The sequence below is a fragment of the Rhinolophus sinicus genome, chromosome 13, assembly GCF_057876585.1.
Source record: "Rhinolophus sinicus isolate RSI-liver-muscle chromosome 13, RSI-T2T, whole genome shotgun sequence".
NCBI classification, from domain to species: Eukaryota; Metazoa; Chordata; class Mammalia; order Chiroptera; family Rhinolophidae; genus Rhinolophus; species Rhinolophus sinicus.
In genome coordinates, this window is record NC_142513.1 from 12438732 (window position 1) to 12463275 (window position 24544).

Consider the following 24544-nt stretch of genomic DNA (forward strand, 5'->3'; position numbering starts at 1 on the left):
CTCTTGTTGACCCTGAAGAAGCAAGCTGCCACAGCTATAAAGAAATGAATTTTGCCAACAAATGTGTGAGCTTAGAAGAGGACCCTGTGCCTCCAGGAGACGGCAGCCCTGGCTGACACCGTGATTACAGCCTTGGGAGACCCTGAGAAAACCCAGCTAAGCTGTGCTGAGGCTCCTGACCCACGGAAACTGTGAGACAATAAACGTGTGTTGTTTTAACCTGCTACATTTGTGGTAATTTGTTACGCAACATAGAAAACTAATACGGGAAGTCACTTCCCTCCTCTGGATCATCACTTTCCCCATCTGGGAAATGATGAGAGATTGCTATTTGGATTATCTCTAAAAGTGCTTCTGGTGTAACAATAACAGCAACTAACCCATACAAGTGGTTACTATGGGCCAGGCCGTGTTGAAAGTGCTTTGTATATATTATTTTATTCCTCATGACATCTTATGAAACAAATAGTATCATCCCCATGTACAGAAGAGGAAACTGAGGCAGAGGTTAAGTGATTTCAACTTGCCAAGCTCACCTATTAGGACATACTGCTTTGACTCCAAGATAGCTGTTGTCTGAAAAGTCACCGTTAGATGTGCATTCCTTCATTTTAAGGTGACCCTTCCAAAACTACATACCAGTAATTAGTATGAGCAGAAGTGTACATTAGTATGAGCCCAGGACAAAACCATCCAAGGCCAGGACCCCCACCTCAGGGTGAGGCGTTAGTGGTGTACTTTCAGACCCCAGCCAAGTTCGGGGGGAGGATGTTTTGCATCAAATAGTGGCTTGGGGGTGAACTTGGCAGAATGGGCCCCACTTCAACACTTTATAACCATAAAGTGAGTCCATAAAGAACTTGGTCACAGGCTGTGCCTTTTCCCAGAACTTCGCCTGCCCGTCCCATCCCCCACTCCCACCCTTGCCCCCGGTGGCCTGCAGCCAGCATGTGTTCTTACCACGGCACCACTGAAAGCATTATTGTGCCACAACTGCCGCGCCTGCCTTTGTCTCTTGGAGCCTGGAACAGAGCCAAGCCCGACTGGGGGGCCTTTAGTGGTGAGTGTGGGCCCAGCTGATCTTTGCAAAACTTATTAGATGGTGTGTTATTGGTTTCATTCCCCTTTAAACCACTTCCTCTCTTCCTTGTCATCTTCACCATCTATGCCCCGAGCAGTCTGCAAGCATCCTCCCCAGGGAGGAAGATGGGTGAGAATTTTACCCACACTGTGGTGATGAGTTTCTCTTTGAGAAAAGAGAGAAACCCAAAGGTCCAGACTTAAACCGGAAGACTAGCTTGTGCATAGTGGAGCCTCAGGCAGCATGAGGACTTGGTCAACTTTTAGCGAGATTTTGGAACAAGGATTTTGACCTTATTTTTACCGTGTGCCCTGTCCCCCCATTCCCCGCCCCTTGTAACACACACTCTACCTAGACCTCGCAGCGAATTAAAACAGTATTAAAGACTATTAGGCAGAGAATTAAAAGAACCTCAGAGCCCCAGACTTAGCATCAGGAGTATAGGATTCAAATCAGGCTCTGCCACCAATCTGCTCAGAGCCTCAGTTTCCTCATCTGTAAAACGAGGAGGAAATATAGACGAGAGCAAGGATTCTCGACCCTGGAAGGTTTTGATCCTGAGAGCTTGAAAGTTAAGATTATTTTTATGGACCCTAACACTTTAACGACAAACGAAAACTCAATTTTTAGGAAGGGAACAGTGCCATCTTCTGGTTTCACTTTGCACTTGCAATCTCCAAACGTCTACCAATGCAATGCCATGCAATTTGGTATTTATTGAGCCCCAACTCAGTGTTCAAGGCATTGTATGCGCCCTCCAGGGCACTCAGCAATGAGCTTTTTTCCACATGAAGCTCATAGACTAGAGGGGACACTTGACATGTACATAAAACCCTTTGATCCAAGATGGGCAGGAGTACAGAAGACAGAGTTGCATATCTGGGCCTGGGATTTCAGGCCAGCTAGGTTCTTGGTTTCCGGCACTCCTGCCTTGTAGAGAGGCAGAGGAGGTCCTTGAGAGCAGAACTGAATGGGCCCTTGAGCCCCAACTTCCTGTGTGGTGTGCTGTGAAACTCCTCTTAGCTTCCTTATGAGTGGTTTCCTGCTTCAACATCACCACGGGCAATAAGCCCAAGCTCTCCTGTGGCGTGCACTCTTGTTGGGGACATTCCCCATTCCACTTGCACCCTGCATGCCTCCACCAGGATTCAGGAGGGGCTTTGAACAAGCTTCTCCTTCCTGGTTGTCTGCTTCAGTCTGCTGATGGAGACTTTGGGGAGTCTAAAGAGCAAACCCCTTGGAAAACGTCAGCATCTTCTTTCTCACAGGGCTTTCCATGTTCTGGGGGGGGGGTAGTTTTGCAGGAAACGAGCCTCTTCTCAGTGTTCAAGGAAGGGCCCAGGGGGGTGAGAGCCCTGAACCCACATTTCAGACCAGTTCTCCCCATTTGGCACCAGTAGGGGCTGGTACAGGTAGCTGGCACCTGTGATATCTGTGTCCCCATTTCTTCTGCTTCCCTGTAGAGCACAGACCAGGCAGAGGGTGGGCAGGCTGAGCAGGGATGGCTTGTGAGTTGATGCCTGGGCCCCAGGCAGGGAAGCTTTTCTTTCAGCTGGGTTATTGCCCAGTTGATCCCAGGAGTTCTGCCCAGAGTTGTCCTGGGAAACTTTTGTCCTGCGTTTGCCTCTGGGCCTGGGGTGTATCTTTGCTTGGGGTGGGAGATAACTAGTAGGGTAACTTATCATAAGAGCTGAGAGGTGGCCCCTAGGGCAGAGGCAGAGGTCAGGGATGCTAGCTGCTTCTGAACCCCATTCCTTCTCTAGAAAGGTTCAAAAGGTGAGACTGTGCTCCATCGCACTTTTAGTTCGTGTGTGTGTGTGTGTGTGTGTGAAGTACACTGGGCACCTCCCTCCTTAGGTGGGTCATACAGATCAGACTCTGTCTTGGATTGGGGGTGCTGCTAGTATAGCAGAGGGATCCCTGATCCTCAGGACTGCATCCTGCTGGGCCTGCAAGAGAAGTGCATCGGTGGACAGGCAAGCTGGCAAGACCTGCCCACTGGCCCAGGCACCTGCCAGCCAGCAACGTTGTGGGCCAGAGAGCAAACACAGGCAAGGTAACTATGGCTGGCTCCAGCCATAGGGCGTATAAGGAGGGGCAGGACCCAGTGCTCCTGGTAAGACTCAGTACTCTTGTCAGGACCTGGGGCTCCAGAGCCTGCAGGCTATGCCAGGGCTTGTGAAACTATGTGTTTTCTCTTCAAGAGGAGACTCAGTTCCCTGGAGGGCAAATGCCCCAGGCCTGGCTCCTCAGAGTGTGTGAAACTGTATGTGGGACACACAGAGAGACAAAGATGGAGGGATAGGGACATACAGAGATCTACAAAGTAATTGAGGGAGAGAGACAGAGATTGTTTGATTTAGAGAGTGAAACAGAGGCAAAGGCTGGGAGAGCCACATTCATGAGGACACAAAGAGAGCTTCACTCAGGTCGTGTCTTCCTAGATGTGAAAGGAGGAGCGAGTGACCCATGTGAGCACCGCAGGGCCGGGTTTCAGTGGTGAGCGCCTTCTGCTGCTCAAACGCCAGCCTTTCCTTTCACAACAAAGGGGCAGCGTGTAGGGCCTCGGACCCAGAAAACCTGCCTGAGTCCAGGCCTGGGGGCGCCTAAGTCTGGATGAAAAGGTGGAAGTTGGTTCGTGTGAATTCGTGGTGGATACTTTCTAGGAGGGCGTCGGCGTCGGCGTCCGTGGCGGGCTCCGGGAGGCCCAGGGGGCCCGGCCGCGCACTGTATTCGGGGGTGTAGGTGAAGGAGAAGGCGCTGGGGTAGAAAAGGCCGTCGGCGCGCACCAGGCTCACCGCCACGGTGATGGGTGTGCGGAGCCAGCGCCAGTCACTGCTGAAGGCGGCTACGTCGGGCACCACGCACACCAGAGACTGCGGGCTCCTGGGGGTGGGGCACAGAGTTAGGGCTGCAGTCACATCAGTTAGGGCTGATGACAGGCACCCCCTCCTCCGCTGCCCAGGACCCAAGGGAGGCCCCACCGCCATACCTGTACATGGTTTCGGCCTCCACGTCTCCGAACCACACCTTGAGCCCCGCGTGGAAGTTCTCACCGTGGAGCTCCAGCGTGGCCACGTCGCCCCCACCACTCAGCTGGGGGAAGGTGGGAGCAGGTGGTGTGGGTAAAGGAGTGGCCTAGGGGCCTGCTGCCCGTGTCACCAGCACTGACACTCCCCCGCTTCCAGCCCCAGCCCCAGCGCCCAGCTTCACCTCGAGGGTGCCGATGACGGGCACTGGGGTGACCGGCTCCCGGGTGCACAACAGGCTGGTGCTGAAGGAGAATTCCACCGACTCGGTGCCGATGATAGTCCAGCAGGAGCTGTCGCTGAGCAGCGCCCTGTTCGCCTCCTTGGGGCAGGGGGAGGCCTGGGAAGAGACCCGGCTGAAGTTTTATGGTGGCCACCATTACGCACCGGAGCCCACATAATGCCTGGCCTTCCACCTTCCGGGTTCCAGTCCCAGGCTCTGCCGTTTACCTGCTCTGTGAGCTTGGACAAAACCCTTCAGTTCTCTCAGAGTTAAATAAGTTCACTGGACAGGCTGGCTTCTAAAGTCTTCTTCCTTAGGATTCTAGAATTCTGGGATTTTTGTTGTTGTTGTTGTTGTTGTTTTATTAAAACACTGTGCTATTCTGTGCTTTTTCTACAATTTTAAAATTCTTTGGGAGGAAATATTGCTCAATAATGTTATTTTCTACATATTATGATTTTATCTTTCAACACACCATGATCAGTTTCTTTGGGGAGTAGTATTCCTTAATAATAATAGTAATAATAATAATTTTCCACATTCTACAATTCTGCGTCTTAATATTTTATGATTCTAACCATCTTTGCTCAATAATACCCAGCATTATTATTTATTTTTACTTACACTCTACAATTTCATATCCCAACATTCTACGACTCTAATATTCTTTGGGAAGGAGTTGCTCAGTAACATTATTACTATTTTTCCTACATTCTCTGATTCTGTTCTGAGTGTCTCTGATACTAACATTCCATGGGAGGCAGCATTGCTCAGTAAGTAGCAGCTAGGATGATGATGATGGTCTTACATTCTGTGGTTGTCTGACTTTATAGGATGCTTGGTGCTGATATTCTCGGCTTCTCACCTGGAATTGAACCACCTTCTCTGTGGCGAGACATAAGTACGTGCCACCGCCTCCTGGAGGACCACCCGGAAACTGGAATGCACACTTGTGCAGTTGCGAGATGGGTTCATCCACGTCGAGGAGCGCACATTGTTTGGCTACTTTACGAATGATCTACAACAGAAAGGTGACAGGAAGTGTGGAGGCAAGGTGCCTGGGTACCTGGAAGCCAACCTCCCAGCAGTTTTCTGCTACTCCAATAGATATGCGGGCACTGGCAGATTCCCCCCATACCAGCCCTTTACCTCCATCCAGCCCCACAAAGCAGTGAGTATCTCGGGTGAGAATTGAGTAGGTGTCTTCATGCCTTGGGCCCTCACCCTCCAGCCCTGCCCATGTGGGTCATACCTTCTGCATGGATCTGGGGGGGGGGGGGGCCCTCCCTGCTCATACCATTGGAGGTAGTGTGATGCCTGTGACAGTGCAGACGAGCTGCACCAGGGATCCATAGCGGACGTAGCCCTCTCGAGGTGGGAAGTCCCCCTGAGAACAGTGGTCATCAGCTGGGGGTGAAAGGAAGGAAGGAAGGACAGTTTCAGGGGGCCCCAAGCTTCTGCCCCAAACCCTTCTTGCCCTCTGGCTCCACCCCACATCACACATGAGTCTTGTGGGTAGGGCTGGTGCACAGGGAGACAGCTAAGGCTGAAGGTTGTCATCCTGGAGGGGTCATTTGTGGCCATCCTCACAAATGTCTGTTCCCCACCACCTAGGGTGGGGGCTGAGATGAAGGAACTAGCTGGACACTGGAATCAGAAGAGCTTGGATCAGTCACCAACTCACTGGGACCTTTGGCCAAGTCTTTGTGTTTCAAAGCCTCAGTTCCAAGAGCAGAGTTTGCCTTCCTTGAGGAGTTGTGGTGGTGAAGATTAAATAAGCTAATGTATGTAAAGTGCCCAGCCCCGGTCTGCTGATGCGATTACCCAGATGGAGTGTGAAGGCAGCCCACTGGCGTGCACTGGCCACGAAAGCCCCGTCCTCCACGGAGAGGTAGCGTGTGGAGACGGTCTGGGAGCGCAGGCGGTTGAACAGGGAGACCTTGGAGCCCGAGGATATGCACACTGTGAGCGGAGGTGGAATCAGTAACCTGGCCAGGCTTGGTCCTTGGACTTACCAGACACATATGAATCTCTGCCCGCTGTGCCAGTCTGGATCATATACCCACTGGCCCAAACATGCTGGGTATTCATATTTCCTAGCTGTTTAGCTAGTACCTGCCCTGATCTGGCTTCTGTACTTTTGCCTGTTCCTTTTTGCTTCCTGGGCATCCTTTGATTCAAAAACAGAATTTTATGACGTATTCACTAAGTGCCTACTTTGTGGCAGGCACTGTGCTGGGTATTGGGCACCAAAGGGTGAGTTTTACTCTGGAGGAGTTTACCGTCTCAGAGGGGAGATAGGGACATAAACATAAAATTTCCGTATGATGCGGTAAGGGCTGGGTTAGGAGGACTTCCTGGAGCAGGTTACCCCCTCTCAGCTGGGGAGTGTGAAGTAGGTAGGAGTTGCTTAGGGGGCTGCATAAGCAGAGGGCATGTGATGTGAAACAGCAGTACAGGACTTGACATTGATCTCTTCCAGCCTGTCACATACGCAGAGCCACAGTTTTGTTTTCTGATTGGAGAAAGCACTGCGTCATCTCCCTCTCTCCCCTCACAGTGCTATGCATATTGTAGGTGTTCAATTTATACTTAGCCCAAGTTCCCATCCATTGAATAATAGCTAACGTTTGTTGTGTGTCAGGTACTATTTTAAATGCTTTATAGGTATTAACTTATTTGAGTCTCTCAACAACCCTCAGAGGTAAATAATATTATCTCTACTTAAAAAAGAGCAACTTGTTGAAAACCACGTGACTGGCAAGGAGCAGAGCCAGGATTCAAAACCAGGCTGCCTGGCTCTAGAATCTGCACTCATACCCATCACACTATACCATTTACTCTTTCCTGGCCCTTTCCTGATGCCAGGGACCAGCCAGAGCCCTGCCTGGATCTGAGACATTCTTCCAGGTTTTTAACAGACAGAAACTAAGTATGGTGTAGAGGTAGGAGCTGGGCTACAGAATCAAACGGGCTCAAGTCCAAATCCTGGCTGGGCCACTTCCTCGTTGGCCGATCTTAGGCGAGTCACCTGGAATATGATAGGCCCAAATATTTCTCAGATGTTCCAAACATTTGTTCCAAAGCTCATTTTCCTCATTGTTGCTACAACATAGGAACAATGATGGCACCTACCTCACAGGGCCACCATGAGCAGCAGATGGGATAATGCATGTCAGTGTGTGCCAGGAAAGCCAACCCTCCCTCCTCTTTTCCCTCCCTCCCACCTCCCAGAGAGGGTAGTGGTGGTGGTGTGATTGTTATTCTGCCACCTCCCCCCCCCCCCCAATATTCTCAAAGCTTCTAGCCCTGGGATTTGTCACTTGGTACCTTGGTACCCGGGACAGTAAAACTGTCTCTTTGATCAACTATGCGTGTCTCTCTCCCCTACAAGACTGCGTGTTCCTCCAGAACAGACACTTGTCCTTGTTTTATGGGGATCCAGCACCTAGCCAGGCATAGAGCAGGCCCTGAATAAATATTTTTAACGGAATTTCTTTTTATTGTTATTTTTAATTGTTATTTTTCATTGGTACTTTTAATCTGTCTTTCGTTTTGCATCTGTCAGCCGTTTGGGGTCCCCCAACGCACTGCCCTCTCTCAAGTCTGGTATCTATCTGTTCCTTTTCCTCTCTGCCCTTGCTTCTCTATAACTTCTCATTCCCAGACCTACACCGCAGCCGCTCATTCAGACCCCGCCCCTCTCGGCTCCGACTCCATCTCTCCCACTCTGACCCCACCCCTACAATCCAGGCCTCTCCTCCTCCCAAATCCGGCCGCTCCAGACGTGACAGCACCTCCCCGCCCTGCCCTGCGATCAGGCCCCGCCCTGCTCACGATCGGTGTTTTTCAGCGACTGCTTCTTCTGCGAGGGCTTCGAGATGACCTTGATGAGGTGGCTGTGGAAGGTGCCCAGCTCCCGGCCCCCTCGTAGCACCAGCTGTAGCACCAGCCGGAAGTGCTTCCTTTTGTCTGCGTCTGAGATGTACAGGGTCTTGGCGCAACCGAATTCCTACGGGGTTCGCAGGGATAGGGCTGGCTCATCTCAGCCCTCCGCCACCGGATGAACCGACCTCCCCCAGTTATCTGATGTCCTCCCCGTCGGATGTAACATGAAACGGCACCGTCCAAGCTCTTGGGCGCACCCTGCATGCAGAACCCCGGTCTTCCGGCCTCCATACCTATCTTTTGGCTTTCACACGGGTGTAAATGAGCTTTCCTCCCAGAGGGAGAGGCAAAGATGGGAGCATGAATAGGACCCCTTCCCATGCACTCTCACCCTGGAGTCCGGCTGCTCCTCGAAATTCAATTTCTGCGTCTCCGCGGCGCTGCCAGACGCGCCGTCCAGTCCCATGTAACCGCAGACCGTGGGCCCCGTCTCCCCTGCCTGGTGGGCTGGAAAAGGATGCAAGGGGGCTCTGGAAAGACTCGGGAAGGCCTCAAGTGCCACAAAAGCCTAGTTTTCGCCGCCAGAGGGTGCGGCGAGACTGCGCCTGCGAACCGCCCTGCTCCCGCGTCTACTGCTTAGTCCCCCGACCAGAGGCCACCACAGCCCTTGAGTCTGCCCTCACCTTGGCCCTGCGCTGGCTTCACCCTCCAGCCGGGACCTGCGAGGTAGACACAGGGCGGGGGGCAGAAGAACCTGTGGAGACATGTACTCGCTGGACTCGTGTGTCATCTCCACTCGACTGTCTTGTAGGCATCTCAAAGGTAGCAGAAACCCAAAAGAATCCTTGATTCCCCATCCACGTTTCCCTCCACCCTCCTCAGGCTTCTCTGAGACTATGAACCCCATTAACATCTGAATCTTTTATCATTCAACCCATGAGTAAGTCCCATCCACTCCACCTTCAAAACATATCCAGAATCCATTGGCTTCTTATCACCTCTACCTTGGTCCCACGTGCTATCACTTTTTGCTTGGACCACTGCAACAGCTTCCCAACTCCCGTGTCCACTCCTCCCCCTCCAACCTGTTTTCCCACACAGCAGCCAGATTGCCTTTTTTTAATTTTTAAAAGCATGAGTCAATCATGTTACTTGTCTTCTTAAAATCTTCCAATGGTTTAAATTCAAAGTTTTATTTTCTCCAACCGGCTTCCCTTTTCTAATTCCAGCCACTCTAACTTCTTTTGTACTTAGAACAGGCCGAGTTGGTACAACCTCAAGGTCTGCATTTTCTGTTCCTCCTAATTGGAACACACTTTCAGCCAGATTTTCTCCTGCCTGGCTCTACTTTCAGATTCAAGTCTCAGTTCAGATGTTACCTTGACCTTTCCAGCTAATGCACCCTCCTTCTGCTTCTGTCACATTGCACTGTTCTATTTCCCTTCTAGCTCTCATCACAATCTGGAAGGATCTTGTTCACTGATTTGTGGGGACTTTATTGTCTGTCTCTTCCACACTATAGTGAAGATGGCATGAGAGCAGGGACTGTTCAGCTGTATGCCCCGTGCCCAGCGGTGCCCAGATAGCCTGGCACATGATAACACACAACACTCAGTAGTTGTTGAATGGAAGTATGAATGAATGGACGATTGAGTGAATGAATGGGGACTATATAGTCCCAGGCAGGATCTGCGAAGTCCAAATTGGGGACTAGTGGTGGCTGTGGGAAAAGGCCCCCCGATTGGCCAATGGCTGAGCCCTGAGTCCCCAAGTCCTCCCTAGGTTCTAAAAGACACTAAACCGGGAGGGGTCCATAGGGCTGAAGGCCACAGGGACATAGGAGGGGCCGTGGAGGCACCTACCGCTTCTCATTTCCGTATGATTTCTGGGCCACCTTGGCGTGCAGGATCCACACAGTCTGCTCACACTGCTGCTGCAGGCACCGGCGCACGCCTTCCTTCAGGACTGTGGCTTGTTCTGGGGATGACCTGGGAGGCCCGCAGCAGGGAGCGTCAAGGGGCGAGGCGGCTTGGAGCCCGAAGCGCGCGGGTTGAATGAAACGAAGTTCTAGTGCTGCCCCCTCGTGGTCAGGGCAAGGAAGTGTTAGGCAAGGGAGGGGACGCGTGCAAATCGTGGGCTAAATATCTGGGCTGCGTGGTGCTCAGTGAGGCCTGCACAGAGCCCCCCAGGACCACCCAGGCGCCACTCCGCGGGTCTGGCTCCACGCCCATTGCAGCCTGGAGCATTGGGGAGAGGCCCCAGCGGCACAAAGGCCACACTTGTGTCGGCCTTGGGAAGCAGAGCTTGTGAGGGCGCATGGCTTCCCTGAACTCTAAGGGGACCCACTCCTGTGAAGTCTTGATGCCAAGGAGGGGAAGAGCCTTCGCTGGAGCCCCAGACGAGAGTGCTCTCTTGCCTGCTCGCAGATCCCTGCAAACATGGAAGAGCCCCCAAACCCTGTCCCAGGATCCTGGGGAAAACGTTTTGAGTTTTTCCGGGGTCAAAGCAACACTCCCTCACCACTTTCTCTCAAGAGAAGGGGCCTGTTGCTGTCTCAGCTTTCCTTCTTCCCTTGATCACATGGCCTCCATCGGCCCTGTGGAGTGGGTCACTGAGAGCCCAGGGGCCTGGTGGCTTCTCAGCCTGGGAGTTTTGATGGGTGAGGCTGGGTGGTGGGCCCAAGTCTCAAGCAACTGAAGAGCCCATGATAGCAGAGATTTGAGGGAGCACCAGGTGGAGCCTGGGAGAGCCATGAACCCTGAGGTTGTCCTTCAAAATCCTTTACCCTCTTCGCAGGAGCAGTGTCCGGGGCCTCTCCTCACTCTTGGAGGGGGCAGCGGAGGGCAATAGCCGGGCCGCGCCCTCGGAAGCGGGGCCAGGCAGCCGGCGGCCCAGCCAGGCCCCGCTCCGCCCCTTGGGGCTCTCCTTGGGGAAGTGGCTCGGAGGCCTCCAACGCATTCCGGCTGCGGAGTGGGTAGCTGCCCAGCCTCCCGCTGTACCGAATTCCGGCCCTGCAGCCGGCGTCCGCAGCTCCGAGGGTGGCTGAAGCAGGGGGCGCCGCGCTGGCCCCGCCCCGGCCCGCAGAGGAAGGGGGATCGCCCTTCCAGTGGGAGGGGTCGCAGCCCGCGCTCCCCCTCCCCACCCGCCAGCCCGGGTTAAATGCGGCCGCCGCCTCCGCTCGCTCCAGCTGCCTGGCAGTCCCCATCTCCGGCACGCAGCCCGCGCCGTTACCTGCTCCAACTGCCCGGAAGGCTCCGCCCGTCGGCTCCGCTCGGCGGCCGCGCCTCCGAGTTATCCCGCAGGCTCAGGTGAGTCAGAGGGCCTGGGGACGTTGAAGGGTCTGTGGGAGAGCAGGCGGCCAGCCAGACCAGGTGACAGTACTTAACCGCGGCTGCACCATCTAGGGTGCCCGCATCTGACCTGCAGTGCCCTTCCCCACTTCTGTAGAGTCCTTTCCAAATTGAGCCCCCCCAGCAAAGCCGCCAAAATGGGCAGGGGACGTTTCCCCTAATCGCCTTCCTCCAAGAACCCTCAGGACCGTCCTCAAGGTGTTCACTCTTCAGCCTACTCTTGAGGAATTACTCACAGAACTCTCCTCCCTTGCGAGCCCCACTTTCCCTAACCTAAGGGCATTTCCAAATATATCTTTTTAACGCAAGGATTGCTTAATCCCTCCCTGAGTTCTAGCGTCAGCCTCGGCACCACGTTGCTGTGTGACCTTGAGTGAGAGACTACCCTCTCTGGACCTAGTATCTTCTGTAGAATGAGGGGGTTGGAGAGGTGATGAACTTTGAAGCTGCTGTTATTTTGATGTGCCAGGCGAGATGTTGGCTGAGGCAAAGAGCAGGATAAGGGGGCCTTAATAAAGATTTGGAGGCCCAGAGGCTTCTGCAGGTAGGAAAGGATGGCAGATAGCAAGGGCCCCTCGTGCCTTTACCCGCATGCTCAACAGGGGTTCTGGCCTCCGTTATGGCCCACAGCTAGAGAAAGCATTTCACACCCTCCCACCTCCAGCAGCTGGCACATCTGGCTTAGTCACCCTCCCACGACGGACTCTGCCAGAGGGATTTTTGTTCCTCCCTACCAGGCCTGAAAAGCGAAGACCGGGAGGATCCCGGACGGGAAGGCCGCCTAGAGTGAGCGGCAAGCACCCGAACTTGCTCAGAATAGGCCCATTCACGGAATTGGGGGGAGGGGGCGGGGCTGCGGTTGGGTTAGGGGCGGCTGCCCCCCCTCTGCCAAGAGTCAGCGACAGAAAAATGGCTACCGCAGCTTCAGCATGGGGTGCGGGGGATGGGGTGGGATAGGGAGCAGAGGAAGTGAATGGAAGGAAAAGAGGTCCAGTGGTTCCTAGGCGCTAGGTTGCCAGGCAGCTTAAAAGGGAGAAGGGGTGCCAGGAGTCCCAAGTTCCTTTGCAGTGCAGCGAGCCGCCTTCGTGGGTCTCACTTTTTCCATCTGTACAATGGGAGTCTTTCGTGATTATCAAGGGGCATTGAGGGCATCGGGAGGGTGAGCGCTCACCTGCTGCCCCCACCGGGTCCATGGCCACGCTCCGAGGCCTCCGCCGCTCACTCACCACCCTCCGCGTTTAGCGCCGCTGTCCCCGGAACCAGGTGCACTCCGGCTCCGGGGCCCTCCTCGCGCCGGATATATCCTGCCCAGGCCTTATCTTCAAGGCCCCGAGGCTCCCGGCCCGCTGTTTGCTCTGGGCAAGGGCACCTGCTGGGCAGATGTGGGCTTCCCACGGCCCCCTAGCCAACATAGCTAGACCCGGGAAGATGCCCCCTGGCGGCTTCTTCTGAGAGCTGGTGGGAAGTGGAGGCGCCAAGCCGCGAGTTCAAGTGCGTTTTGGCCAACACTCTGCCGAGCCCCCTACCTTCCCAACACAGCGAAAGGGCGTGCGGCCTTACCCGGCAGCCTGCGGTTGGGCGGTGCGTGTCTGACTGCGTGTGTTTGTGTGTGTGTGTGTGTGTGTGTGTGTGTGTGTGTGTGTGTGTGTGTGTTGGAAGGACAGCTACACAGAGGCTTCTTGTATCGAGACGGGAGGAGGGCCCGAGGCGGGGAATAGCTTCGGTCTGCAGAGATTCTCCCTCCCAGGAGAAGAGGGCGTGGAACACGTCGGCTGGTCCTTGGAATCCCCTAGGCATTGGGTTGTATCCTGGTGCAGCTACATTTTTGTCGCGCGACTTTGGGTGCCAGCGCTTAACTTTTCTGAGCCGGTTTCCTCCTGTGTATTCGGTTGGTGCAAAAGTAATTGCGGTTTTTGCAATTATTTTTAACCTTTTAAACTGCAATTACTTTTGCACCAACCTTATACAATGGGAACAATAACAGCCTTAGTCTCATAGAATTGTTGAGAGGATTAAGTGCCACAATGCATGAGAAGTGTTCAACACTGCCTGGCACTCAGGAAAGGCTTTTTTCTTTTAAAATTCTGTATATTTTATCTACTCTTATTTATTTACTATTCTGCCGTTCTACAAAGCAGACAGAATTCCTTGTGTCTTCCAGCTATCCCGCTGTAATGAAATTTAGTTATGAAAAATTTCAAACACACACAAAAGTAGAGAGATTTGTAAAATAAACCCATGAACCTCCTCTTCTGTCAAGTGCCCATCACCCAAAATGAGAGTTCTGTAAATACTATTGCTTTGCTATTTCCCTTTCTCCCTCCAGGTTCTGACACGTCTGTTCCCCAAGCGCCATGAGGGTCCTTCCATGCTCACCACTGCCTGTGTTGCTGCTCCTTCTTCAGCCCTGGGAAACCCAGCTCCAGTTCGCGGGTGAGCAGGGGCCCAGCCCTCACCAGCGAGTGGACGGGAGCAAACGCAGGTTTTCCGTCTGCAGCCAGCTAGGCTTGCTGGGGAGAGAAAAGCAAAAGCTTTGCAACCATAGGGGCTGGGTTCCAGTTCACCGCTTCAATTCTCTGGGCCTCAGTCTCCTCATCTGTAGGATGTGGCTTTGAGCTAAGAGTTGGGCTTATGCAGAATGCTCATTTGGTGTTAACATTTTTTAAGTTAATTGAAAAAATCAGGTGGTTTCACATAAAAATCCTGATTTGGGACTTCTCTTGAAAAATCCAAGAATCTGCTAACACGGGGTCCGCATGGCTGCATGGCAACATTTGGCTGGAGCTGCCCACTTTAGGAGCGATATGGGCTCTCTGGGAGTCCACCGTCTATCCCACCGGTGTACTCATTTATATTGCCTCCCTGGCCTCTATAGGCATTTGAATTTACGGTACCCCCTCACCCATTCCTGAATGGATAATACCTCCTTACAATAGCTCTCAGAGCTGAAGGATAGAGAATTGGTGAACTCTCCTAGCCCAGGCCCTCAGCAAATGCTGGGTGAGTGAATGTATATAGCTAGCTCGCATTTGCTAGGCTAATTCTGCGTAGGCGCTGTTATGCTGGGTTAGTACCATTCCGCCCTGGGTTTCCCTAGGGGTTTCCTCGGAGATGAGGCTTTGCTGATTTAGGAAAGTCCTTCCTGGTCTCCTCGCAGGTCCCAGGTGCCGTACTGGGCCCCTAGATTTGGTGTTCGTGATTGACAGCTCGCGCAGCGTGCGCCCTTTCGAGTTCGAGACGATGCGACAGTTCCTGATGGGCCTGCTCCGCGGCCTGGATTTGGGGCCCAACGCGACACGCGTCGGCGTAATCCAGTATTCCAGCCAAGTGCAGAGCGTCTTCCGGCTCGGCGCCTTCTCGCGCCGCGAGGATATGGAGCGCGCCATTCGAGCTCTGGTGCCGCTGGCGCAGGGCACCATGACCGGGCTGGCGATCCAGTACGCCATGAACGTGGCCTTCAGCGTGGCCGAAGGCGCGCGCCCGCCGGAGGCGCGCGTGCCGCGTGTCGCTGTCATCGTGACTGACGGGCGGCCCCAGGATCGCGTGGCAGAGGTGGCGGCGCAGGCGCGCGCCCGCGGCATCGAAATCTATGCCGTGGGGGTGCAGCGCGCGGACGTGGGCTCCCTGCGCGCCATGGCGTCTCCCCCGCTGGACGAGCACGTCTTCCTAGTTGAGTCCTTTGACCTTATCCAGGAGTTTGGCCTGCAGTTCCAGGGCCGGCTGTGTGGTGAGTTAGGTGAACCCTGGAGCGCGGCTCGAACTCGAACTGCTTCTTAGATTCCGGTTCCCACATCAGTAAATCCCCCCCGATCCCGGGCGTCCCCGCCCATTCCCGCTTTAGCCACGCCCGCCAGGTAGTTGAGTGGTTCAGGCCTACCGCGGGCTGTGTCAGATGCCAGCTCTTCCCACTTGGGCTTAGGCTTCGCCCACCTGCTGCAACGTTTGACGTGCCGGCCTACCAGGATGAGCTGCTGTGGTTTACCGCAGGCTTAATGTCAAACTCCAGCAGCACCCCTCGAACATGACAGGAACGCCTACACTAGGCCTTGTCCCGACCTCGCAGGCACGGCCCTGCCCACTCTTATTTTAGCTTCTCCTACAAGGCTGCAAGATGTGTTCTACTCACACTTTGAGTTACTCCGCCCACGTTGATTCAGCACTTCTCCTCTGCCTTATCTCAGTGGAGTTCTGCCCTATCTCATTGACACACCTAGCCCTGCGTTAGCCCTGCGTCCCTCTCTTCTGAGCCTACTCACAGGCCCCATTCTTTCCAAGCTTTCCCATCTGGACTGGCCCCTCTCAAATAAGTCATATTTCACCTAAGGCCATACTTGAGCATGGTGCCCTGCCTTTGATCCCATCTAGCTCTCTCTTGTTTGAGGATTCTGCCCATCCGTCCCCTGCTGATTCTACTCTTGTGCGTCCTTAGGAAAGGACCTGTGTGCTGAGGGGGGACACGGCTGCCAGCACCAATGTGTCAGCTCCCCAGGCACATTCCACTGTGCCTGCAACACCGGCTACCAGCTAGCAGCAGATAACAAGAGCTGTTTGGGTGAGAGCTACCCCTGCCCTGCAATCCCACTGCTCCTGAGCCTTCTGTGGCTCCCCATTGCCCTAGAACCAGCCCAATGGGTCTGAGAGGGCCTTTGAAAGTAAAAATCCAGCTCCCTCATTTTACAGGTCTAATAAAGAGATGACATGCCTGGCGGTCAAACAAGTCCTTGGTGAGACCAGGGCTAGAAATCTTGACTTTACAGTTAGGTATGCTTTCTGCATCCTTCTCTCCTGTCTTTCAGGCTCATTTCCTACCTGGCTCAAATACACCTCCCAAACTTGTTTGTGTCTTCTCACAGGCATATCTTTACCGTTTCAGTTTCTTAGACACAATTGGGGTCTTCAGTTAGGGTCTCCATACACCCTACCCCCCCCCCCCCCCCATATATTGCTGTCATTCTTGCTTCTGCATCTCCTGGGCTGTTCTTCTGGGCTGTTCACCTGGGCTCTCGTGCCCCTCCTCTCTGCACTTGCAAATCTTTCAAGGCCTGGTTCTTTATTTTGCCTTCTGAAAAGTTTTGGCACACAATGCCTCGCTTATACAATTGGGGTTTTCTTTTGCATGTGTTGCTGTGTCCACTTCTTGGATCATAACGGCAGTTACCATTTGCTGAGTGCCAAGTTAGTACGGGACCATTGTGCTTGGAGTGTTGCATACACCATCTCTCAACCTCACCACAACCTGAAAAATGAGGTTCCCATAAGCCAGATATCAGCTGGGGTCTTCTTGTTTCTACAATTTAAAAAGTCTGGCTTAAAGCCACCTGTGATGACCCGTGAACATTCCAATCCCTCCCCCAAGATCTCTGGGAATTCCCCCAAGTGCTTACGTTCTGTGGTTCCCTCTCACACTGAGCTTCTGCTGAATTCATTGTTTACAGGTTCTCTCTCCATATCTCCACCCTATACATGCTGTTCTTGTTCTATGCATGTAAATCAGCCTCTTCCTTGATTTACACACTTGTGCACACAAGGGCATGTGCGTGTATATTTAAGTGCATGCATAGGTCTGACAATTAAGTTCTCGAACTTGTTGCAATGATGTTACTAACCTTTTTTTGGTATCAGAGGGATTATTCATTATGAATTTGTACCAACTGGACAAACAGTTAACCAAGTTTACTATTTGGAAGTGCTGAAAAGGCTGCGTGAAAAAGTTAGACAACCTGAACTTTTCGCCAACAATTCATGGCTTGCATCACGACAATGCACCAGCTCACACGGGTCTGTGAGGGAGTTTTGAGCCAGTAAACAAATAACTGTATTGCAACACCCTCCCTACTCACCTGGTCTGGCCCCCAATGACTTCTTTCTTTACCCGTAGATAAAGGAAATATTGAAAGGAAGACATTTTGATGACATTCAGGACATCAAGGGTAATATGACGACAGCTCTGATGGCCATTCCAGAAAAAGAGTTCCAAAATTGCTTTGAAGGGTGGACTAGGCACTGGCATTGGTGCATAGCTTCCCAAGGGAAGTACTTTGAAGGTGACCGCAGTGATATTCAGCAATGACATATGTAGCACTTTTTCTAGGATGAGTTCATGAACTTAATTTTCTGACTTTGTGTGTCCATTTTAGTAAAGATGGGCATGAACAGAAGTGTGAATTACATCTAAGAAAAGTCAAACATACACACACAACAGGAGACATCCATTCTTTATAATTGAATATTAGACACTCTTGACCCTGAAAGTCCTCAGTCACCCGACAACGGGATTTTTCACTGGTGGGCTCAACGCACACAGTTACTCATTTTCACACTATCTCTCTTGTTCTTTGTTTTTCCTCTCTCCACTCCCATCTCTTTTCTTGGGATCCCAAATTCTCACTTTTTTATGCAGGACAATTCACCTCTCCCTAGTCCCTATTCCCTAGTGCAACTCTAGGCCATCTTTGCACATTTAAACCATCAAGATACCCAACAGGGCAACAGTTCACCCTGCTCAGAAGGAAGTTATAAATAGCAATAGCTCTCTTCCATTACATCCCCATTTTGCAGATGGGGAAATGGAGTCTCAGACAGGTGAAGTGACAGATCCCAGTCTTCCCCTGTAAGTCAGTGAGCATCTTCAGTGCAGGGGCCCTGTCTTCTACCAGTATGGATTCTTAGCCTTATGCCTGGCTTAGTAAGGGACACACTGGGATGCATCATCTGGGCTTGAGTTGGGAGGGCCACCTGGCCCAGTAGGAAGGAGAGCTATGCATAGGAATCACAGATGCCTGGGTACCACTCCAGACTAATGAAGACAGGATCTTTGAGAGCTGGGTCCAGGCATAGGTATTTTTTAAAAAGCTGTGCTGTCAGGGCTGAGAGTACAGACCTAGGGCATATGCTGACCTCCCCTCTTTCTCAGCCATTGACTTATGCGTGGAAGGGACCCATGGCTGTGAGCACCACTGTGTTAGCTCCCCAGGCTCCTATTTCTGTCACTGCCGAGCTGGCTTTGTACTCCAGCAGGACCAAAGGAGCTGCAGGGGTAAGCAAGCCCTCCCACCCTGGACTGAGATCTCTGATGGCTCCAATTAGAAGTGATATCTTGCTGCCTCTTCCTTCCCACCAGCCATTGACCACTGCAGCTTTGGGAACCACAGTTGCCAACATGAGTGTGTTAACACCCTTGGTGGGCCACGGTGCCACTGCAGAGAGGGCCATGACTTGCTGCCTGATGGAAAGAGCTGTCAGGGTGAGGAGGGGTCTTCTGCATTGTGTAGAGGGGCAAGGGGTCTTAGTTGGTGGAGTCCACCCTGATTCATCCTGACCTGTTGTCTCTTCTTTAAGCCCGGGATCTTTGCAATGGTGTAGACCATGGATGCGAATTCCAGTGTGTGAGTGAGGGTCTCACCTACCGCTGCCTGTGCCCTGAGGGGCGGCAACTCCAGGCTGATGGCAAGAGCTGCAACCGTGAGTTATAGGTGGGAGGGGGTTCTGTCTGCCCTTGCCCCACTGCCCTTGTTCTGAGCATCCTTGACTTTGCCCTTGCTGTGGCCCAGGGGTGTGGTGTGAATGTGTGAGTGTGGGTGGTGGTGGTGGTGGTGGTGCAGGGTGTGCCATGCCCTGTCTCCATCTCTTTCCCCTTAATCCTCTACCCTGCTGTCAAGGTTAATTTTAAAAATGCATATTTGATCACATTCCTCCCTTGCTCAAAAGTCTTCTGTGGCTTACCAGTGCCTGCAGAATAGAGAGAATAGAGATCAAATGTCTTACCCCTGAGTTTTGCAAATGGTGGGTGCAACCACATTAATGGATAATGAAATCAAATTAGGGGGTTACAACCAGCATTAAAAAGAAACAGAGAGAAAGAGAAAATAGAGTTGACTGCATGTAGAAAGAGTATTATTGCATGAAACTTAATTTTAATTATATGTGAGCATATGAAGTATGCCATGATGTATTATTATTGTTACTACTTTTTTAAAAAAATGTGGGTTGTGGTCAAAATTTTGAAACCACCGCTTTAGCGCATCACAGTCTAGCTTCAGCCAACCCCATCAGCCTGTCTCGTGCCACACCTGAACATTTTAGCTATACTGGCCTGTCCATTCCCGAATGTGTCAAGAGCTGCCAGCTTCCATGCCTCTGCAGAGGCTGCTGTCACCATCTAGAATGTCCCTTCCTGCCTTGGAGAACTCCTACTCATTCTTCAAGACCAAATCAAATATCACTGCTGCCAGGCAGGCTTCCTCACCAGCTCCAGGAAGAATGAATTATTTCTATCTTGGGCTCCCTGCAGGCCCATCTGCTCTAGACTTTCCTTGACTGTAGCATATGGCATGTCTGACTACTCTGCTCTACCCTGATTTCCTCATGGATCAGGATTGTTTCGTTTCCTGTTGAACCCACTTCAGGGCCTAGAAAGCCCCTGGCTGAGGACAGGAGAGAGAACATGATAGAGTGATTAGGAGCGTGGGTTTTGGAGTCAGGCAGATCTGGTTTCAAATCCTGGCTCAGCTGCGTTCCGCTGGCTCTGGAATCCAGAGCAACTCACTTCCTTTTTCAGAATCTCAGATGATAGAAAATGGGGATAATCCCCAAGGTTATTGGGAGGATTGAGAAAAAAATATACAAAGCACCTAGCCCAGGGCCTGGCAGGAAGTTGTCAAATAATAATGTTTTTGTTTTTACTTAGTATTGTTGATAGTGGTAAAGTATTTAGAATTCTGTCTGATACATAGGAGATGATCAATAAATGGTAGCTATTGTGCTGGTGGTTATTATTATTATTATTATTATTATTATTATTAAAAAGATGCTTTTAGCGATTGCCTGGCTTGTGCTAAGCACTCCATAAATGGCAAAGGTTATAATGACGCTGCTGCTACCAACAATAATACATCATTCCATTAGCACAGTGCCTGGCACAGGAAGGACTTCACACATGATGTCTGTTATGTAATCAGTGTTTCTGAATGAATGAGCAGATGGGTAGATGGCTGATGCCAGCTAAGGTTCTGGTCCCTGCCTCCGAGCCCTTCTCCTTGCCCTGAAGGATGCAGGGAAGGCCACGTGGACCTCGTTCTGCTTGTCGATGGCTCCAAGAGCGTGCGCCCGCAGAATTTTGAGCTGGTGAAGCGCTTTGTGAATCAGATCGTGGACTTCCTGGACGTGTCCCCCGAGGGCACACGAGTGGGGCTGGTGCAATTCTCGAGCCGGGTGCGCACCGAGTTCCCACTGGGCCGCTATGGCACTGCCGCGGAGGTGAAGCAGGCCGTCCTGGCCATAGAGTACATGGAGCGCGGCACCATGACCGGGCTGGCCCTGCGCCACATGGTGGAGCACAGCTTCTCCGAGGCGCAAGGCGCGAGGCCCCGTGTCCTTAACGTGCCTCGCGTGGGCCTGGTCTTCACCGACGGCCGCTCCCAGGATGACATCTCCGTGTGGGCGGCGCGGGCCAAGGAGGAAGGTGGGTTTGGCGCGGGATGCACTGGCCTGGGGTTGGGTTGGAAGCGGGGAGGCGGTTTCCTGAGGTCTAGGGTGCCACCTGTGTCCCCTGGCCCCCTAGGCATAGTCATGTACGCCGTGGGCGTGGGCAAGGCGGTGGAGGAGGAGCTGCGTGAGATTGCCTCGGAACCCGCGGAGCTGCACGTGTCCTACTCCCCCGACTTCAACACCATGACACACCTGCTGGAGAACCTCAAAGGCAGCATGTGCCCGGGTGAGCTCACCTGTCTTAGGGCCCCGCCCCCCTGCTTCTCTCACTGCCGATCCTCTGATAGCTCCCCTTTCTATTCACCCCCACTCACTTCGCAGAGTGATAGCCAGAGGATGGACTCACTAGACTTAGCCTTGTTGCTTCAAGTATGGTCCGTGGACCAGCGGCAGGGCTCTCCCCTGCTGGTTTGTTAGAACGACAGCATTTCAGGCTGTCTCCCGACCTACCCAATGAGTCAGATTTTGCTCTTTAACAAGACCCTCAGGGGATTTGTATGTATATTAAAGATTAAGGAGCACTAGACGAGGCTATCTGTCTTCCAGATCAGTGGGTGTCCAGATTAATTTGGGGAAATTTTTTCAAAGGAATGCCAAACAACATTTTTAAGTGGAGTCACATTATATATTCCATTAACTTGTTGGAATTCAACTTTACAAGCCTGGCAAAGTGGCAGGACTGAGCGTGATTCAAGTACACACAACTATGTATTTTTTTTCTAACAATGTAGCCCATAAATTCAATCCATTTACTTTGTCTGGTGCTCAGCTGAGGGAAAAAAAAAGACCAGTGCTATCCGTGGAGGAGAAGTGGGCTGTTAAACCTTGTGTGCTGTACTTTATAGGTGATATAGCGAATTTCTTGGGGGTAACTTTTACTATAGAGTCTTTAGACTCTAGCCCAGGCCTAAAATAGGACTCTTCTTTCAGGTTATCAGGCCCTACTCCAGAACTGCATTCAGTAGGGCTGGCCTGGGCCTGGTAAATCTAAACGTAAATAAATAAGTAAATGGAGAAATCTATACTTAAATAAACAAACAAACACACACATATATATACATATGGTATCTATATATATATACATGTGTGTATATATGTATATATACACACACACATATATACCTCTCCTCTCTCTCTCTCTCTCTCTCTCTCTCTCTCTCACTCCCTCTCCCCCCACCCCCCAGGCTAATTCTAAGAATTAGCCAGCATATTCTGGAGGCACTGGATTAGCTGCTCCTTCAGGGCCCTTCCTGTCCTGAAGTGTTCCCTACAGTGTGACTTTGAACAAGTCACTTAACCTTCACCCCTACCTTCCCTCTCCTATAAAGGGGAGGATGCTGGCTGCCCAAGGTTGCCTTTAGCTATAGAATTCTATCAGAAATCTGGGCTCTGGGGTTGAAGCTTTTCACCAATTGGCCATATGACCTTGGGTATGTCCTCCCCGCTTGCTGGACCTTGGACTTAATCTGTAAAGTTAGGAGTCTTTGTAGGACTGTTATCAATACCATTAATGATATTACATACAGCAGTTTGCTAAGGGTACACTCAAGACTAAGAAAGAACTCTTAAATCATAACAGCAATTCTTTTGAAGGCCAAGTGCCAGGCATTGTGCTCTCATATTAAAAATGGCACATGTTTACAGACTGTCAGTGAATCTAAGATGCCATCCGCGGTAAGATTCACCATTATTTTCTATATTGCGAAGAAAAAACAGGTGCGAAATTTAATTGTAAATCACTTATTTTGATTTCACAGATGTCGAACTGTGTGGAGAGATAGACTTGGATCAGTGGTTCTTAAACGTTAGCGTGCATCAGACTCATCTGGAGGGTTGGTTCAGACACAAAATGCTGGGCTCCAACCCCAGCGTTTGTGATTCAGTAGGTGTGGCATGGAGTCTGATAATTTGCATATCTAGTAACTTTCCAGATGGCATTGACACATCTGGTCCATGGACCACACTTTGAGAAGCACTGGCCTGGTTGAAATACGCTATCGGGTATTTACTTGTGCCAGGAAGTGCTCTAGAGCTGTTGTCTTCAACAAGGTAGCCACTAGCTATACGTGCCCATCTCCTTTAAATTAATTAAAATAAACATTTTAGTTCTTCAGTCACACTGGCCACCTTTCAAGTGGTAAATAGTCACATGTGGCTGGTGCTTACCACACTGAACAGGGCAGATACACAACATTTTCATCCCCGCATAAAATTTCGTTTGGAGAGTGCTGCTGCGTATTCTTGCCACTCAAAGTGTGGTCCACGGAGCAGCGGCATCAGCAGTACTTGGGAACTTGTTAGAAATGTACAGTATCAGCTGCTTCTCCATCCTGAGTAAGAATCTGTTTTACCAGGATCTCCTGGTGGTTCCAATGAGCATCAAGGTCTGAGAATACGCTTCTAACACACACACATTAGAATCCTCAGCACCACCCAATGAATAGGATTTCTCATTGTATCCATTTTTACAGATGAAGAAACTAAGGCTTAGAAAGGTTGAATGAGGTTTCCTGTATCACACACTCATCCCACGTCTGTCTGAATCCAAAGGCCATACACTCAACGACAGTCCGGGTAGAGGTATATCAGAGGGCCTTGGCCAGGGCCAGCTGGTCCTCCTGCAGATTTTCATTTCCCCACTCTCTGTGCCTGCCTGGCAGAGGAAGGCATCAGCGCGGGGACAGAGCTTAGGAGTCCCTGCGAATGCGAAAGCCTGGTGGAGTTCCAGGGACGAACGCTGGGGGCGCTCGAGAGTCTGACTCAGAGCCATATCCTTTGGGGCTGGGGGCACCAGCTGATGGGAAGGGGGCGGGGGGTCCTGCGACACCCAACGGCTTCCTTAACCACTCACTCGCTCAGCTGATGGCACGCCTGGAGGATCTGGAGAATCAGCTGGCCACTCATAAGTGAGGACCACCATAGCGACCCGGACAGGGGCGCGGACCCACGGACTGTGCCCCCTTGTGCGCTGTCCCTAGCCAGTGGAGGGCTGAGCCTGGGCTCCTTTGACTCCGACTGGCGGGGACCAGGCGCTGGCGGGCTCCCAGCGCTGCGCTCGAGCTGGCCTCGCCTGGACCACAAGCCGGACTGCGGAGTACAGAGGGACGTGTACTAGTTCCTCACGCCCTCGCCGCGTGCTGCGCTCAGATCTTTCTTGGATTTCTTTTTTTGTTTTCTTTTTCTTAAAAAAAAAAAAAAAAAAAAAAAAATCTGGTTTCCACGGGGTCGGTTTGTGGGTCTTGCTGTGCCGCCAGGGGGAGGGGAGCCCAGACGGAGCGCGCTGCGGCGGCGCCCGCCCGGGCGGCGTCTCCTCTGAGAAAGGCGCATTGTGCGGGGGTCGGGCTGGGGGGCAGGGGACCGGGCACTGCTTCCCCCTCCTTGTTTATTCAGCCGAGAACAGACGGCTCCTTCTGCAGGCTGCAGGAAGGGAAGGGGCTCCACGGGAACCCTGGGGTCTGTGCAAGTCTGCACCCCTCCATCCCCCTGC

At 52.1% G+C, this 24544-nt stretch overlaps 2 protein-coding genes across 5 annotated transcripts; one reads left to right on the plus strand and one right to left on the minus strand.

Moving 5' to 3' along the window:
* Positions 1–1777: 1777 nt before the first annotated feature.
* Positions 1778–13900, minus strand: RBPJL (recombination signal binding protein for immunoglobulin kappa J region like). 2 transcript variants are annotated; one of them, XM_019749700.3, is made up of 12 exons: positions 12743–13900; positions 11453–11561; positions 10084–10209; positions 8905–8975; positions 8613–8728; positions 8171–8345; positions 6158–6295; positions 5631–5740; positions 5199–5351; positions 4295–4450; positions 4074–4177; positions 1778–3967 (listed from the first exon to the last, which is right to left on the minus strand). In XM_019749700.3, the coding sequence occupies exons 1-12, from the start codon at positions 12762–12764 to the stop codon at positions 3688–3690; spliced, it is 1560 nt and encodes a 519-aa protein (XP_019605259.2). In that variant the 5' UTR covers positions 12765–13900; the 3' UTR covers positions 1778–3687. The 2 variants fall into 2 exon arrangements, with proteins under 2 accessions (XP_019605259.2, XP_074174142.1); XM_074318041.2 differs by lacking the exons at positions 11453–11561; positions 12743–13900 and adding an exon at positions 11007–11179.
* Positions 13895–24277, plus strand: MATN4 (matrilin 4). Of its 3 annotated transcripts, XM_074318040.2 has the most exons (10): positions 13895–14004; positions 14729–15298; positions 16001–16123; positions 18485–18607; positions 18692–18814; positions 18910–19032; positions 20618–21031; positions 21131–21283; positions 23718–23824; positions 23908–24277. In XM_074318040.2, exons 1-10 carry the CDS (start codon positions 13926–13928, stop codon positions 23965–23967), a joined length of 1875 nt encoding a protein of 624 aa, XP_074174141.2. In that variant the 5' UTR covers positions 13895–13925; the 3' UTR covers positions 23968–24277. The 3 variants fall into 3 exon arrangements, with proteins under 3 accessions (XP_074174141.2, XP_088645228.1, XP_019605255.3); XM_088789102.1 differs by lacking the exon at positions 18485–18607; XM_019749696.3 differs by lacking the exons at positions 18485–18607; positions 23718–23824; positions 23908–24277 and adding an exon at positions 22815–23711.
* Positions 24278–24544: the final 267 nt, after the last annotated feature.